The sequence below is a fragment of the Protopterus annectens genome, chromosome 7.part0, assembly GCF_019279795.1.
Source record: "Protopterus annectens isolate FY-2018-M chromosome 7.part0, PAN1.0, whole genome shotgun sequence".
NCBI lineage: Eukaryota > Metazoa > Chordata > Ceratodontiformes > Protopteridae > Protopterus > Protopterus annectens.
This window is the reverse complement of record NC_056739.1, coordinates 325,716,437-325,734,895: the sequence shown is the minus strand read 5'-3', so window position 1 is coordinate 325,734,895 and position 18,459 is coordinate 325,716,437. Positions and strand designations below refer to the sequence as shown.

Here is an 18,459-nt window from a genome sequence, read left to right as displayed (position 1 = left end):
GCAGTCCATACAGCCTACCTTGACCTTGCAAAGGCTTTCGACACAATACCCCACTTGGGTATTGTAGAAAAACTTACCAGCTTAAATGTAAACCCATATGTCACAAGATGGGTTGCAAACTGGCTTAAGGACAGAACCCACAGGGTTAGAGTTGCTGGCGCTATGTCAGACTCCAAGCTGGTCACAAGTGGTGTCCCACAGGGCTCGGTCCTTGGCCCCCTATTGTTCAGCATCTACTTCTCAGAAGTACTGGCCGACATGGGAGGACTTTGGCTGACAAAGTTTGCAGACGACTGCAAACTGGGCGCCATAGTGGAAAGTGCATCGGACACGGATATCCTTCAGAAGGGACTCACGGAAACAGATAGCTGGTGCCAGAGCCATGGCCTGAAGTTAAACGCCAAAAAATGTATAGTCATACCCTTCGGGAAAAACAAGGTAACCCCAAGCTACCATATAGGTGAAAATCCACTAAGCACAGAAGAGGTTATCAGGGACCTGGGGACCCAGGTTGACAGTGGCCTTTCTTTTGACACTCACGTTGCTAAAGTGGTTAGAAAGACCTTCTACATTGTCCACCTGATCATGAAGGGATTCACATCCAGATCTAGTGAGGTCATTGTTCCCCTGTACTCTTCACTTATCAGACCAATGATCGAGTACAATGCCCCATTCGGGATGTATCTCACCCGACATCTGCAGCAATTGGAGAGACCCCAAAAGTTCCTCACCAAAAGGATAAAGGGACTCCAAAATCTGTCATATGCTGCCAGATTGAAGAAACTCCAGCTCTATTCAGTCGCATACCATCTGCTCAGAGGTGACATGTGCCTGACATACAAGGCCATGTCCAACATGGAATTAATGGACATGCTCCACCTCAAAAAATCCAAATCCACCAAAACCACTAGAGCAAGCGACTTAAACCTTAGCACGGATGTAAATAGGACGTGCTGGAGGGATAGATTTATCACTCAGAGACTCCCTATGCTGTGGAATAAAATCCCGGTCCATGTGAGGCAGAGCACCTCGCTGGCTCTGTTCAAGAGAAATCTTGACCTGTGGATGGGAGATCGTAGGTTTACCCCGGGAATCATCTCTGTGTCACTGCTGGACAGAGGCACAACAAACTAATGGGCACAGTATTTTTTCATATAAGGGATGGCGTAAGCCACAAAACTTTGGGCTAGGCTTATAAATGCCTTAGGACAGATAGCATAGTATAAACCTATAAACCTATGAATGATCTACCCCATTGCACTGAGAATGCTATACTCTTCAGACAGCAGCCTGAAGAGGCAGGATAGCTTCACTTGCTGTGTGTTGTAATAAATATTCTTTTATTTTCCAGAAAGCAATTTGGAAACAGATTGTCTGTTTTTTTTTAAAGATTTTGACAGTGTGCTTTTTTGTTATTTTTCCCTGTTGCCTTCCAACTTTCAACCATTCTATGACCTGACCGTCTTATTTGGTCCCCGCAGGTAAGAGTCTGTCGTGTGGTTGTGAATCAGACAACCATCAAGGTTTTTCTCTAGCTTTAAACCCCTCACCGATGGCTGGCATGCATGAGCCTGCTGCAATTTTCCATGTGGATATACCTATTCTGTACATATCCTGTGAAGCTTACCATATGGACATAGTTTTGCAGAGTTGAGTGCATGTCTTGAGCCTGTAAGCTGCATGCTCTGTTAGGTGCTGGATTTGCAGAGGGTTGCAGCAGAATGTAGTGTGAGGTGGTACTAATCTCTGACTCCCACCTTCCCTCATTGGCTCCGTTGTGTCACTACTTGATTCCAGGTCATGTGCCTTCAGTCCGGGTCGTATTCCTTTGTACTGCAGCGTTTGACTGTGTGTTTGAGCATTTGTGTGAAAAAGATTGGAGTATTTGCTTGTTTGTAATATTTGCAGTTGTGTGGTCATTGTCTTCTGATGGTCTTTGTGTCTTACTAGAATTTTAAATATTTTCGTCCTGAAAGTTTCCTGCCTTTTCTTGATGTGTAGTTATTGTGGGAGGGGACAGTGTTTTACTGGGTGGTGTATATGTATTATTTATTCTTGATTTAAAATTGTAATAAGGTGTGCAATATTATTATTGTGTCACATGATCTCTTGATGAGTGGCTTTATCATGAATTATGCACCTATAATTTTTTCAGAATTGTTTCCTGAATTTTAGACGTGTTTTCAGGAAACTTTTTATGAAAAATGATTGTGTATTAAAATTGTTTTACTATAATACTTTAACGTGGAAGAGGTTTTTAAAGTAAGATAAATTAAAAGTCTGCAATTAAATAATTCTCAGTTGAAACGCAAAATAAAACTGAAGTGAAGACAGAGCTAGGTCTGAGCTGTGTCTTTAGAGGGAAGAATCTAAATGTTGCTTTTGTACCTGTAGTTTCTGAGGGGGATTTTTTTGACAGAAACACTGAGGAAAAATTAAGTCTAATGAACATTCTTGCATATTTGTGGTCATTTTATATAGTTTGTTCAGAAGGTTACCAAAATAATGCTAGACATTAAACTTGATTTTTAGCAACAAAGCTTCACTTTAGCAAATAGATTTCCTCAAATCTGTCATGGCCCTACTGTTGTGCATAGAGAGAGTGGTTCTAAAGCTTTCTTTTTTGTTGATAACACAGATACAGATGATAAATCGTCTCTCTTAGAAGACGTCAGATTTAATGCTGAGTGAACTTTTGAATAGAGGACTGTGCAGCTTTCTAAAGACAGAGGGTTGTTTTACAGCTTCACTGGGGCTGTGATCTTGCTTGAGACTCTAGAAGTTCTTAGGGAAGTTATGTTTGCAGCCATACCTCTCAACCAGGAGACATAGGTACAGAGAACCTTAAAAATGTCCAGCTAGATTCTAAACATCTACTAAAGCATTAACATCTGAAAGACAAGTAGCACATAATTCTACCTGCTTCTAAGTAAGATTGCAAGATACTATCAGTGGCAGCTGGTGACTTCAAATCAAGGGGGGGGGGTGCTGCAGGAGACAGCTGAGTGGGTGTGGCCAACAGGAAGGGCCAACTACAAAGGAGTAAAGCTATATTACAATGGAATCGAGCCTGACCATGCTTACCAATTTACATAAAATAAGTGCTGAGTCACTGTTGCACATACTGAATAGTCTACCAACATATTAGAAACATTTTAAACAGTTATTCAGTATATACCACTACTCTTTCCCATAACTTCAGTCACAGCATGAAGTTATGGGAACGAGTAGTGGAAGCTAGGTTAAGAAGGGAGGTGATGATTAGTGATCAGCAGTATGGTTTCATGCCAGGAAAGAGCACTACAGATGCAATGTTTGCTCTGAGAGTGTTGATGGAGAAGTAGAGAGAAGGTCAGAAGGAGTTGCATTGTGCCTTTGTGGACTTAGAGAAAGCATATGACAGGGTGCCTAGAGAGGAGTATGAGTGCTACAGGATTTATACAAGGGTAGTGTGATAGTGGTGAGGTCTGCGGTGGGAGTGACGGATGCGTTTAAGGTGGAGGTGGGATTACATCAAGGATCAGCTCTGAACCCTTTCTTATTTGCAATGGTGATGGACGGGTTGACAGATGAGATCAGACAGGAGTCCCCATGGACTATGATGTTTGAAGATGACATTGTGATCTGTAGTGAGAGTAGGGAACAGGTGGAGGAGACCCTGGAGAGGTGGAGATATGCTCTAGAGAGAAGAGGAATGAAGGTCAGCAGGACTAAGATAGAATCTATGTGTGTGAATGAGAGGGAGGAAAGAGGAATTGTGAGGATGCAGGGAGTAGATGTGGCGAAGGTGGATGAGTTTAAATACTTGGGATCAACAGTTCAGAGTAATGGTGAGTTTGGAAGAGAGGTGAAGAAGAGAGTATAGGCAGGATGGAGTGGGTGGAGAAGAGTGTCAGGAGTGATTTGTGACAGACTAGTACCAGTAAGAGTGAAAGAGAAGGTCTACATGAGGGTAGTGAGACCAGCTATGTTATATGGGTTGGAGACAGTGGCATTGACAAAAAGGCAGGAGTCAGAGCTTGATGTGGCAGAGTTGAAGATGTTAAGATTTGCACTGGGTGTGATGAGGATGGACAGGATTAGGAATAAGTATATTAGGGGGTCAGCCCAGGTTGGAAGGTTTGGAGACAAAGCCAAAGAGGCAAGATTACGTTGGTTTGGACATGTGCTGAGGAGGGATGCAGAGTATATTGGGAAAAAGATGCTAAGGATGAAGCTGCCAGGTAACAGGAAAAGAGGAAGGCCTAAGATAAGGTTTATGGATGTGGTGAGAGAGGACATGCAGGTGGCTGGTGTGACAGAGCAAGATGCAGAGGACAGGAAGAAATGGAAACAGTTGATCCATTGTGGCGACCCCTAACAGGAGCAGCTGAAAGAAGAAGATTCAGTGTATACATGAACAGATGTGAAATAACATACATTAAGAATTACTCATAAACTTGGTAATTATTTTACATTCTTCTTAAAGTACAGGCAGAAAAGTGTTACAGTTTTGCAAAGCTGGAATTATAACAACAGGGGTCTTCATCGTCGAACTCTCAGGAGTTCAAACGATGTAATATCGAACCAGGAAGTTCAAAACCGAAAAAGTACAAAAATATAGAACAGCGATTTTTTTTCCCAGGGGAAATAAATTGTTGTTCTGGTACAAAAAAAAAACACGTACACTTTAAACTTAAAATAACGTGGGGAGCTTCACTCCCCCCCACACACCCCAACGTGGGGGGCTGTGCCCCCCACAACCCCCTACTTAAATATACCAACTCAGAGATTGCACCACAGTGGAGGAAATAGCAAAGCCACGAAAACGGCCCACTGATTTTTTTTCCCTGGGAAAACAATCTGTGTTCCTTGGCTTCGCTATTTTCACATTTCGAACATATGGGTTCGATATTGCAACGTTTGGGCTCCTGTGAGTTCGACGTTTTAATATAGACCCTAATAACAGTAAACAGCAGGGACATTTGTTTCATTCACACATAGCCCCAATCTCCATTGCCTACCCCACCCACAGTATCTAATTTGACTTTGCAAAATTAAAAACAAAAGCTACAACAAAAAAGATGACACTGTCATTAAAGTAAAGTCTTTTTTTCAGATAAACAATACTCGAATTTGCGGCTGATCTTACTTCACTCAAATGCACATTACTCTTGCAAAGCAAGCCAGAACTGCATTCATTCTATTCGCACATAGGCATTGCCCCCATCCCAACTGCCTACCCAGAATATCAGCTTTAAGCCGACAAGGTTTAAAATAATGAAAATAAAAGATCTCTGTTACATTACTATATTTCTTTCACATCACGCAACCAAGAACTTGCACGTGATCTTACGTCAGTTCACCCATACACACATTACTCGTGCAAGAGTAGCGTTTGTTTCAACAGCAAAACATTGACAAATCATCCTAATGTATCTTGACTAACCCTGAAAAAAAAATATTAGGTTAAAAAGCATTTCACCCCCAGAACATACTGCATACCTAGTATCTCTTTGACTCTTGCAAAGATATTATATTACAAAAAAGAAAGCCATCAGCAGCCCCCAAAACACCTAGACCTCTAGCATCTGGTTGACCCTACCAGTGTATTATATTAAAAAAGAAAACCAACATTCCCCAAAAAACATTGTCTTCCTACTGTCTGGTTAACCCTGCCAGAATATTATATTTAAAAAAAATAAAAACCAGAAAGTTATCAACAGCCCCCAAAATACTTACACTACCTAGTAGTATCTGGTTGACTCTGGCAAGAAAATAATGCAGAAAGTATCTGATTGGTCCTGCCAAAAAAAAAAAAAAATACTCAGAACGTAATGATTTTTTTTTTTTTTAGAGGGAGTTGATTTTAAAAATCTTCCTTGCCAAGGAAACCTTGGCTTCTCTTACTTACCTAACAAGTAGTCTAAATGATGGACAAAGTTCAGTAATCCACTAAGGTTTTTTTTTCACCTGCGCTCTCAGTCATCCATCTCTCTCACTCTCTCCCTCGCAAATGAACTGTGTTAAAGCGTGAGAGGAGAACGTGAGGGCAACAGGACTAATCAGCAGCCACATTATGTACTCAGATTACATGATATGGCTGCTGACTTAACAGTCCATTCGGGATCTAATTTAGTGCTGTTTTCCCAATCTGGACTGTTTTAAAAACAGTCCAGCGACAAAAAAATTTTTTTAAAGCGGAATTTGAGCATATATGCGCACAGCTCAGAGTTCTGATAAACCTCGCACCTTCAACTTTATACACTAGTTTGCAGTTCGAACTGCTATTAGTGTGTGTAAAAAAACACTATTTACACTTTTTTTTATGGCAAAACTGAGGGGCTGCAGCTCAGCAGATCGATACCACGAGCTGCCCTTGTATAATACTCAGATATATATGTTTAAAAAAACAGCAACAAAAAGTGATCAATAAACATAAGGATATTATTAGAGTATAAAATCTGTAAACATTAAAGAACTGTGTACAAAATGCTAACACACAGGCTCATTTATTTATGTTTCTGAAAAAGGGAGGTGTAAGATGTGTGTCCTCTTTCTTTAAATTATTGGTGCCGCTGGTATGTTGGTCATATAAGGTGGTTTCATGAGCACTAGACAGCTTCAAAAATCATGTGTGATGAGGGATTCAGAAGATTGTATGAAGGGTTAAATCAGGCCTGAAAATAGGAACATTCTTCCAAAGTAGGAACAATAAAGAGGTCTGTTTACACCATCAAGGTTTTGAACAGTTTCATACCTAGTTTAAAAGTATAAACATGTGCTGAAACCCTTCTGCACCCAACATCATGATTTGGATAACATTGATTTAGAAACAGCAAATGATGCAAAGCAATTCTTGATGGATTTTCCTGACAGTGTTAATAAAGACTCTGTTATAGGATGCCTTTGATAAAAGAATCCATTACTCCAGTAACATGGCTGCTAACGTTTTGTATACTTGTGTGAAGCCGAATCATCACGTGTAAAGCAACACATCAAGCTGCCCTTTTCTTGGTTAATCCTTAGGTTCTTGTGAGATTGAAAGAAGACAGGCTTAGTAAGTGGCAGCAGTATCCTGAAGGTACTGTAATCAATGTCAGAACCCTCCCTGTTTCTTATATGGCTCTTTTGGGTTCAGGAGTAACTTCTGTTTGTATATCAGTTAGAAGTCAAAGGTAAGACTAAGACAATTTTGGGTAGTTATTTACATGTTTTCAGAAGATTCTCATTAAGGTAAGTTTCCATTTTATAGGAAAAAAATGTACAAATAATTTCTCTTTTTGCAGGGCTAAACTTCAACTCATTACTATTCAGCACCAGTACTTGTGAGCAGTATAGTGTGGCTTCTAAATACAATCGTGAAAATCACAATGTGTTGTAACAGAGTTAGATCTTTTTTGCAGAAAGTTTTCACATACACACACACACACACACACACACACACACACACACACACACACACACACTTCTTGGCACGGGGAGCTTTGCTTTCTCCCTTACTCCAGGTACTTACTGACTCCAGGATCACTGTACTTCAGAATAGTAGGAATTCTTCATTCTACTTCAGTTTTGTGGTTAGTATATCCTCCACATTTGAATGTGTGTATGAGCCTTTACTTCTCATTTCTGCTCCTTCAGAGGCTTGTCTAAGAGGACTGCATCTGAGCTGTGGATGCAAGAGGATTCTTGGTGTAGGCATAGTCGGGGGAGGGGGGCAAGAAGAAATCCCTCACTGCAGTTTTCTCTTCCAGTGATATGGGTATTGCTTCCAAATGAGTTATTTCTGTACGTCAGTTGCAGAGGCAGTCCTTCCTTTCTGCTCCATTCATACTTCCAAATCTTTGTTCCCTATCCCACTCATACAGGTCAAAAATGTCACATTTTCAAGGCAATTGGAACAGATTACAGTGGCTGAATGTGGTTTCACCATCACGTTGTAAAAGAGAACTTCTCTTAATAACCAGTTTGTCAGTGAATTCTAAGGGTACCCAAGGCTTTGCTAACCAGCTTAAACCTTATTTAGCACATAATGTTTTGTTTTTTTTTACTCCCCTCCATTACTACACTTCATTGTACTGGCCCAGCACCCTAGTACTTGTATGTGCTGGATCAACCAGCTGCTTCATCTCCTTCTCCGGACTTAATCCTGTGTTGCTGGGGCCAGTGGTAGAACTAAAAAAGCATCTGAGGGCTCTGCATGTCTTTGCATCTGATTTGGGGGGGGGGGGGTTGTCTTATGACCTATCATTTCCTATTTCTTCCCTTGTGACCTTAATGATTATGCCTGAGGATGGGTGTGCAATGATGTGCGGTGTGTCACCCCACCTTCGCAATAGCTCAACCAAGTCTCCACCCTATATTCTCTTTAGGCACACCTACCAAATTGACTTCCCCAGCCTCCACCAAGGATAGACATGGTAGGCATTCATAGGTTTACCCATCCACCCAGGATTGTAATGCCCACCCCTCCCTGCTGCTCTGTTAGTCACCCATGCCATTAATAGAACCCGGATTGATTGGTCCTAGTCAGAGCTTTATCCCTGTATCTCACCAGTGTGGCTGTTTTTTTACATAATGTTAAGCACAGGCTTCATAGAGAAGGTGCCTTTTGTGTGTGTCAGTATGGTATATTGCTCATGGTTTTCCCAGTCCCAGGAAGGATGAGAGGACTTGAAGGTGCATCTTAAATCTCTCCAGTCTGAATAAGCAAATAAAAGTCAAGAAATTCAGAATAGTGAGAAATTTGGCTCTTCACCTTCTGTTTTAGGAAGCTTGGATGAGACTCTAGTTTGAAAATGTTTATTAACATGTCCACGTTTTCAGCATCTCAAGAGATCCCTTATGTTTCAAGGTGGGAATAGCACTTTAGTGTACAACTCTGCCATTTGGTTTTGTAGTGGTCTGCTTTCTGGTATAATGGCACTCAGGATGAAAGGATGCACGTTTATCACTATCTTATCAACAGTCTGATTCAAGCTGTCTTTAACCAGCAGCTATTGGGCAGCCTGAAAATGATGAGTCCATTTTTAGATGCCATGACAGGATCAATGGAAATAATTTTGTTTCTGGTCCCAGCTTAGCAAAACAACTTTCTAGTAACAGTGCTGGGTTCTATGTAACAAAGTCTTTCTGATTTAGCAAAGAGTGGAGGGATACAAACTCCTTTAATTCACAGTGATCCAGACCAGTTGCTAAATGATGTCCTTTTTAGCACTGTTTTACTGTGTTCAAACAGTATCATGATGGTTCAGTATGCCAGACTATAGGTGAGAAAATGCCAACATTATGTGCGGAAACTCCAAGATCAGGTGGTAGCTCATTTAGAACAGAAGCTTCCCGTGATGCCAGCCTCAGTAAAAAGAACTGAATTGCCAGGTGGATTCAGCCTTCTTCAGCTCTAGAAAATCCATTCTGGCCATACAGATGCCAGAGATCTTGACTGTAGATTTAGTGTGTTGCTAAGAATGATCCCAATCAACCTGAAAGAAATGACAGCAGTACTCAGCATTAAGAGCATTAAAATGTCCATCTTGGGGCTGTGGTTGATAATCCTAGACAACTGAAAAATAATATGGTATATCAGTACTGGGTAGGATGATGCATGAATTTATCAAATCTGCATGTTAACAGTGCAGATGTGGGACTCACTTTTGTCCATGGGGCTAAAGTTCTAAGCAATTTATCTTCCAAGTAGACACAGTCTTCCAGCAGACATCTGGGCTGTGAGAGGCGCCTTCATCCTTGAGTTTTACAGAAACAGATATTCATGTGGAAGTAGCTGGACAGAGATCTGTTTGCATCTCAGAACCATGCTCAGTTGTTCAAGCTCTCATTTAGAATTTGCCTTGTTAGGAACTTGGTGTGACAAACGAGTTGACACATTTCGTCCAGTCCCTTTAGTTCAAGCAGTCCCACTAAAATCATCAGTAGAAAAAGCCAGTTATCTTCATTGTAGCATTTTGTTCTAGATAGTTGGTTTTCGTGCCCTGGTTCTGTCATCTTTCTTTCTTGGAAGAACTTTTGTCCTAGCATCAGGTTTAAGTTTTGCAACAGTCTGTAGAGTCACTTCATTTCACAATGTTGCAGTTAAAGCTTAGTCTTCTAGTAAATAATTATTTTTTAAACATTTATTAAATCACATTTTAAACGGCGGTGTAGGTATACATACCTTAATGTAAAAAAAAAAAAAAAAAACATAGTAAGGTTTTTTTTGTCATTTTCTGCAGGATATACATATGTTTACTTTTTAACAATCCTCATTCATCTAACACTGCATAACTTGCTCATGTCCTGCCTTCCCAACTGGTAAGTAATTGTAATGGTGATAAAAGGCTTCCAAAAGGCCAGGAGGACTTCCACCAGGAAATCCTGCTGGTAGAAGTGGAAGAGACTTTTTCCCTAGCTGTAGTAGATGTGGCTCATTACCTTTTATGGTGGGTCTATGTCATAACATCGAAGCTTCAGGTATTCGAATACCGAAAGCTCGATACTTAAATAGCGAAAGCTGAAAATTGCGAACGGCCTCTTCCACTAATTTTTTAACAGGGAAAAATTAGCTTAACCATTGTGTGGAATTTGCCCTTTTCTCCACTGTAGAGTGATCTCGGAGTTTGTATCTTTAGTTGGGGGCAAAGCCCCCCGCTTGTTTCGGGTTTGAAAGTTTGTTTGCTTTTGTTTTGCGGCCAAGCGATTTCTTTCCTTGTGCGGAATTGGCCGTTCAAGGTTTTGAGCTTTCGCTATTTACGTGTCAAGCTTTAGGTATTCGAATACCTGAAGCTTCGATGTTATAATATCGACCCTTTTATGGTTTAGCTCCTCACATCTTGTACTGTTTATTTTGTTTACTTACTAAGGTGTGTGTTATTCTTCTGTTAAGACCTACTGTACAGCCCTTTAACATCTTCTCCATTAACATCCATGCCTACAGTGAAGTTGTGTCTGGGGAAAATACTGAATTTTGAAGCTTTTGAAGAAGCTCCTGGTTCTCAAATGGAAACATTCATTTTGTCTTTGAAACCTTGACAGAATCTTACCTTGAGCTGTTGTGTTTAGTATCGTTAAAATTCCTGTATTGTAAATTAGTCCTACTTGTGATGCTCAGCTCAGGCAGAAGGGTTTCAAAAGTTTCAATTTTTCTATGTACATGGAGCCTTTTACTGTCTTTCTCATAACACTAAGGTGATTATTTCTAGTAAGCCATGTTTTTTGACTGTAATAATGTAAGACAGTACCTTGAACCAAAAGATTGAGTTCTGTCCTTTTTCTTTTCACTGCAAAATCTGGAATAAGTTATTGATAGGATCGACACAAGTATACATTCGTTGGTGTATATTGTCAAAACCAAGAATTTTGGGTAATCAGACTGACTTTGTTTCCTTTGCCCTAAACAGACTAGGTAACTAAACCATTTCCAATTGGATTATTGTTTGCATAGGACTTTTCTATGACTCTTTGAATAAACCCATATTTAGGAATCTGTCAGAGCCCATTCTGCTAGGGTGGGATGGTAGCTTTGTCCACTTTGTTTTTCCAGGGGTACTCTTCCACTGTAGTTTTCAGAGCACCAGTACGGTCTGTAGTCCACACCTTTCTAAAACTTTACACAAGTTATTTTATGGTGGCTTGCCATGGCAGTTGTCCAGGGGATGCTAGCTGGAACACTCTCCTGCCATCTGGACACATAGCTTGACACTCTGCCAAACATGATATTCCAGGGATAAAGACCTTGACGGATTGTAATACATTTATAGGACATATTCTGGTGATTGGTTTGTCTTCACCATCTCTGTAGTGTGCCTGCATTCTGGATTGTTTTCTTTTGTTAGTTGTGATACTTTTTTGATGGATAATGTGTTATTTTGAATTTCTTTTTTCAGACGCTCATACAGGTTTAGCTAGCTGTATGAAAAAAAAAACTTATGCCAGGGAAACAGAGTATGAAGACTGTAGAATTGTTGCAGAGATAGTTTTGTTTGGTTCCCACTGAGGAAACATCCAGCTTAAGTGGACAGAGTGGTGTTTTTTTTTTCTACATGAAAGGCAGCTTCTTTCATATGTACCACTTGAAGCCAGATAAGTTATGGATATTGACCTGTTAACTTTCTGGTAATTGGGCCTACCTTCCAAGGTCCAATATCATGTGTCTGTCAATTTCTGGAAATGTACCGTGTCATGGTTTAAAGCCTTGCTTCCAAATCTGGCCCTCAACCCTACTGGACTGGATTATTTATGCGTTCATTCTAAATGTAGTTAGTTCTATTCCCTGTATATGGTCCAGATCATAACTTCTCAGGGAGAGGAGGGATTCTAGGAAACTGTCCAGTGAGTGGTTTGCATAGCACAGGCAGTTGCAATGAAGACAGAGATGGTTTACACATCTGCTGTTATGATGAGTTCCTCACATAGCATAAAAACACCTTTTTCCCCCCTCCTGTGAATTTTTTCTCTATACTAGGATGTTGGAAAGTGGGTATTGAGAGTTACTGCATTGCTGTAAACTTGGCAACATTTAAAACTACACTTGTTTCTTCATAGGTCCAGGATATCCTCAGAGAGTGACCATGATGATTTCAGATCAGCACTTGGAGAGCAACCTGAAGCAAAACTTCTGTACCCACTTCCACTACTGAGGCCAGACTGTAGGGCATCAAGTGATGAAAGTGAAGGAGAAACAACAGAAGAAGTAGAGAAGCTCGACTGCCCTTATTCACAGCATTTACCACGGCCAGCAGCGGTAGGTTTCAGATCCTTTACAGTTTTGACCATGGTGTGGAACAGTAGGTATCAGAGCCATAATCAGCAGCTATTGGCCTGAAAAGAAGGATTCCTTGTTCTTGTCAGTCAAAGAAGAGAGAGGGGCATAAGAGATGTTTACTGTCTTGTAGTAGTGCTGCCAGTATAGCATTAATTCATGTTTTTTTCACTTCATATGGGAGTTAAGATGGCTGGTATAGCCCCCAACAGTATTTCTATTTCAGGAATATATTTTTATGTTCTTCTGTTGTTGGCTATGTCTGCTTCACTGAGTCAGACTCCATAACTCTGTGCTATGTTGATTTTTTTTACCCCTTTCTTTCCTGAGAATAGTTTTGCTGCTGTGGACCATTACGCTCATTCTGCTGTAGGCAGTTTTGACTGTGAGAAAGGGAGCAGCACATGTAATTAGTTTGCTTTCAGGTTATCTCATGCATATGTCCTGTTATTGGTCACTTTCTCCTCTGAATTTCTTTCTGCATTTATTTGGAATAGCATACCACTGTGGTACACTGTGCACTTACTCATTCTTATGGGGTGAAGTTGCTGTTGATGATTCTTAAAGTCTGTTTGTAAGTGTAGGCACATTTGCAAGATTTACACTTTAAGGATAGCCAAATTAAAATTAGCAGCAAGGAAGTGAATGAGACCAGGTTAGCAGTTGGCATTCTTTGAAACTGCTTCTTTTTTTAATAAGTAGTTGTCTCTGGAAAAGGCCTGCATAGCTAAGTAGAGTTTTTATTCATGGGAGGGGGTGTGTGTAAATTTTAATAGATTTGTTTTTTATTACCTCATTAGAGTGCTTCTTATCTGCCTAGTCACCTTTATCTTTGACCACCAAAGTTTTTGCACAATCCTGGCCTGAGTTGCTAATGGTTCTTTTTGTCTCTGGAGGGGTGGTGGGGATAGGTGGACCATGCTAACTGCCTTGGTGGAGTGATGTGGATGTTGTGTGTTGTGTTCATGGTACTTCTCACAGGCATGCTAGTTAATGTGTCATTTGATGATAGTTGTTCTGGTTTCTTGCAGGTTGTTGTATCTTACATCTTCACATTGGGTGAACCTTGCATATGTAGCAGTCTTCACTTGTCTTTTATGGTGAGAGAGCTGGCCATCGGCTCCTCAGTAACACCATCCTTGGCCACTGTTTCATGTCTGAAGCTGCAACTTGAACCCTTGGTCCTTAAGAATGAGGAATATTATACCAGGGAATAGCTTTCATTACTTCAGATTTTACAACCTGAGATGGTTGACCTTTTCATGAAGGTTATAAGAAGGTCAGCTCATCACAGACTTGGATCAGTAACACATTGCTTGCAAAATAAGTTGTTTTGTCTTTTCTCATGTTATCATTGAATAGTAGTTGTCATTTTAAGCAGACACACCTCAGAACGAACACAGGTGGAATTGAGATAGTGCATAGTAATTTCTGGTGCTGCAGTGGTTCCATTAAAAGTCACATAAAGGGAACACTGGGATGTTCCATTGTATTGTATGAGAAAGAGGAACAAAGTACTCGGATATGATGGGGCTTGTTTATTATTTTCTGCTTACTTATAGTAATTCAGGCATCTGTAATAACTTTTAAAGGAAAAAGCTTATTCATAATTTCTTTATTTACACAGTTCCTTTATTTCTAGTAATGTTTACATTTATATTTGTTTTCTACATTGCATTTTACATTTAAATGTCAGCATATAGTTTTTGCACTTGGTACAGCTATTAATGTGGAGCCTTTAATTTTGACAGCTGCCATATGGCGTGCAGTTTATGTAACTGGATTACATTTTGACCTTCATTCATCTTCCTTTCCATTTTTAAAGCTCCTAACTATCTTTAGGCATAGATTGATAAAATTATGGGTTCTTGTCTTTTCCATTATAAAGTTAGTTAGGTATTTAACTAGTATAATTTCTGACTATCATCTATGAATTTGAGCATGAATGTTTTTAATGCATGGAGGAAACCTAGGTGAGTGCCATTTGTTTCTGGTATGTGCTTTCTCTGTTTCTTTCTTCTGACACAGTGCAGATAGTTGTTTGCCTGCAAGTGCCCTGTTAATTACATAGAGAATAGCCATTCTAGGGGACACAAGTAGAGACTTACTTTGTATATTTTAATTGGTTTTGAAGGTCCCTAGGAGTGTCTTCCCTCTGGCTTAAGGAATGTGTAAGTGTCTGTTTTTCCAAAATTCTTTTCAGCACTAGTCCATTTCTTTGGATTTTAGAAGTTGCTTGTAGAAGGACACCTTTCTTCTGTCTTTCATACTATTTTCCTAGACAGGATTTTCTGGATGAGTTATACAGATTTTGTGGACTTGTTCATTTTGTGTGTAAGATTTGTATCTGGGTTTTATATGTTATCACACACTGCCTTTTGAATGGTCTGCTTGCCGAGTCCAGTGTGTTGAAGTGACATATCAAATGTTATTTGCTGGACAAGTTTATATGTTGAGTGTGTGTCCTGTATGTAGATAGCATCATAGTGTTAAGATTGTTTTTCCTCTTGTATGGTGTTTGACTAAGAGGGATGCTAGTGCTATTGCAACTGTGTGTGTGTGTAGACATATGTTGGTGAGATTTTTGAATGTGCGTATTGGGGCTTAGTTAGTTTTAGATGTATGGTCTAGAATGAGTGGTTGATTGTGTTGTGCTTTGTGCTTTTAATGGATCGTGTGAGTGGTTGATAGCATGGACTGTTTATGTACCAGTAGACATTTGAGTGAGTTGTTGAAAGTGAGGTTTGGTGTGGCTTTTGTATGTTGGGTTGAGTAGTCGAAAGTATGTTACCTGTGTGGACAGGACTGCCTTGGAGTATATGAAAGTGTGGTGGTAATTGGGTTGTGTGTGTCAAAAGTGAGTGGTCTGGAGAGTGCTGTAGTAAAAGTATATGTTAGGTGTGTTTGAGTGTTGTGTCAGAGGCAGTGGTTGGAAGAATAATATGGGAAAAGTGAGTGTTCAATGTGTTTGATTTTTGCCACCGTGAAATGTGTGAATAGTGGATAGTGTGCGAGACTGGCGTTTGACTCTGTATTCTGAGAAGCATTTACCCCAAGGTAAGTGCAAAATCTGAGTTAGTCAGTTGTTTGTGTACAAGGAGACATGCCCCTTCCCACACATGGTATGCAGGAGAGGGGAATGTCAAGAAGAATGTGTGTTGTGTGTTTGTGTTGAGCATGTGTGTGGATGCATTTAGCTGACTGGGTTCTGTTAATGTTTTTTTTTGATAAGTTAGACATCAACTAGTGTGCTGTCAGTATTTCAGACATAGCTTTTATTTAGGGTATACAGCATGTACCAGGTTCTTACCTGTGCTTTCATGCTTTGTAATTGTCTTCAGGGAGGATCCCATAGAGCTCACCCAGGTTGTCCCTTTCTCAGGTAAGTGTTGAGGTGACTACAGTAAGGATGTAACTGTAATAGATGTTCGCACTTTGCTATTTAGTGCCATTGAAGTGAAGCTAACAAAAGTGTTTGCATAAATATATGGGGATAATTCCATGATTACATCCCATATGTCCCAACTCATTTAACAGTTTGAGTGCCAGAGGAGCCAAGGTGAAATGTGTGGGAGTGAGCAGGTAACGTTGGCTCAGGCAGCCTTGGAGAAGGAAGTAGTTTGACTCCATCAGGATCGAGCCAGGTCACACACTCTTTACAGACTGGGAGATTGGCCATACGTGTGAAATGCTGGTGTGTGTATCCCATGTAAGCACTAACTGAGAAAGTCACATCAACTGTGAGGAAGGCGTTAGACTTGGGGGGTGGACCATGTATGCAAATGATCATCTGTTCAGGCACCCAGCTCTCATCTCTGAAGCAGAACAGGTAGGCTTGTATAGCTCTTGCATTAGTGAGGAAAATATGGGTCTTGATCTGTAATGAGTAGGGCTAGTTGTTGTCCCAGACAGGGAACAAATGAACCAGAAGTGTGCTGGGTGGGGGAAGCCTGAAGGAAGGTTGGGGCATACCTGTTAACTGCCAGATTTTTGCAGAATGCCCAGATTTGTGCCTCAAAGTTTTGGTCTGTTCCTCATAAAATTTGTGTTTTTCTAGCAAATCACTGGGATTTTCTGAGAAATAAAATCATTAAATAATGACATACATTTGAGTATCAGACTTCATATCCTTTAGAAAAATGCAGTTTAACACAAACCCTGTTATTCTAACTAATTTTTAAGTTTATAAAAGCAATACTTAAAATATGTCCCTATTTTTGGGCCTTTGTCCCCTCATTATGTCAGGCTTTGCCCAGATTTCTTGGGCTAACAGGTTGAGAGGTATGGATGGGGGTAAGAAAAAAAAAAAAAAACTTGTGTGCTGGGAGTGCTGAAAGGTTGTGGGAAAAAAGTATGAGCTAAGGGTGGAAAAGGTTGCCAGCAGCTGGAATCCAGTCACTAGATTTCTTTTGAGAGTGTTGCAACAGATTCTCAGAGTCCAGGGGAGTTAATTACTAAATCCACTAGTCTCCCTGATAAGAATTCCAGGAAGTATAGAAATAATCATGAGTGGTGGATTCCAGCCTGTCTTTATCTTACCATTTCAAGCCCTCACCCTGGCCATGGATGTTGTTACGATTGTTTCTGTTCTAGGGTTGGAGAGCATTTTCAGGAGCAGTTGCTGCAAAGGACATAATCACAGACAGAGTAATCTTTGCACATCACTGTCCTAGAAGGAAGGGTAGCCCATCATACCTTGCAGATGTTTCAGGACATCCTCCCCCGAGGTGCTTTTCCCTTCCGTTCTCATAATATATCTGTGGTCAGAGGGGGCATGCTTGCCCCCTGTGCCAGGAAGCCATAGGAGTTTGGGAATGGATCTTCTTCTTATCATCCATATTCTTGAATAAACCAGTTCCTTAGGGAATGTGCTCAGCCACCGTCTGCTAATACCCCACAAGTGGTCTGTCATCCTGACTGTAGCCAGAACTTTGTTCTGGTTTTGGGGAAGCCTTGCTGTGACCTCTGCATCCCCAGCCAACACCAAATGCAGCAACTTATTTTTCCTTATTGATGTCTTGGGAATGTCCCAGGGATGCACTCTCCAGAAGAATACCCAGGTCTCGTTTTTGCATTTCCCTCAGATGTTCATCGTGCATACAGCTGCAGTAATCACATATGGGGTTCTCTGCCGTCAGGCGGTCCCTCGGTCGGCCGAATTCCAAAGTCTTGGTCCAGCGTCGGTTGTTGTCGCTTTCTTTCCTGACGTCAGTGCGACAGGGGTATATAAGACACAGCCGACACCATATTCTTCAGTCTTTTTTGCCGCGCGGTGCCCGAAGCAGAAGCAGTTCGCAAGTGCCGGTCGGCCAGCTCCTGAATTTACGAAAAATTGGAAACCGAAGTCCTCTTTTAAGCTAAGTACCCCGTTGGGGAAATTTTTCTTGCCTCAGACCGATGTCAGACAAAGTTAACAATTGTATTTCTTGTGGGAAGCAAATACTGCATAAGGATTTCCATTCCCTCTGCATACCTTGTTTAGGCCCAGACCACGACGTCTCGGGCTGTCGCTTTTGTGCTACTTTCAATAAACGCACTATTAAGCATCGGGCGGAATTCGCCCAACATTATTTTGGTAAAGCCTTTGATTATAAAATGTCGTCGGAGACTCCGACTACCGTTTTGTCCAAAAAACGCAAGGACAAGGACCGACACGTGAGGTCCATGGTCTCCACCAACACCACTCCAAAACCGACTACACGTGGTCCGGTTCTCAGCGAGACGCC

General features: G+C 40.8%; 1 protein-coding gene across 3 annotated transcripts in view; it reads left to right on the top strand.

Annotated features, from left to right (window-relative positions):
* Positions 1-18,459, top strand: part of ATXN7L2 (ataxin 7 like 2) — a 326,007-nt gene that overhangs the window by 197,070 nt on the left and 110,478 nt on the right. For all 3 annotated transcript variants that reach the window (XM_044076878.1, XM_044076879.1, XM_044076880.1), the window contains exon 8: positions 12,517-12,715. In XM_044076878.1, the coding sequence (XP_043932813.1) occupies positions 12,517-12,715 (199 nt within the window). The remainder of the gene's footprint in view (positions 1-12,516; positions 12,716-18,459) is intronic.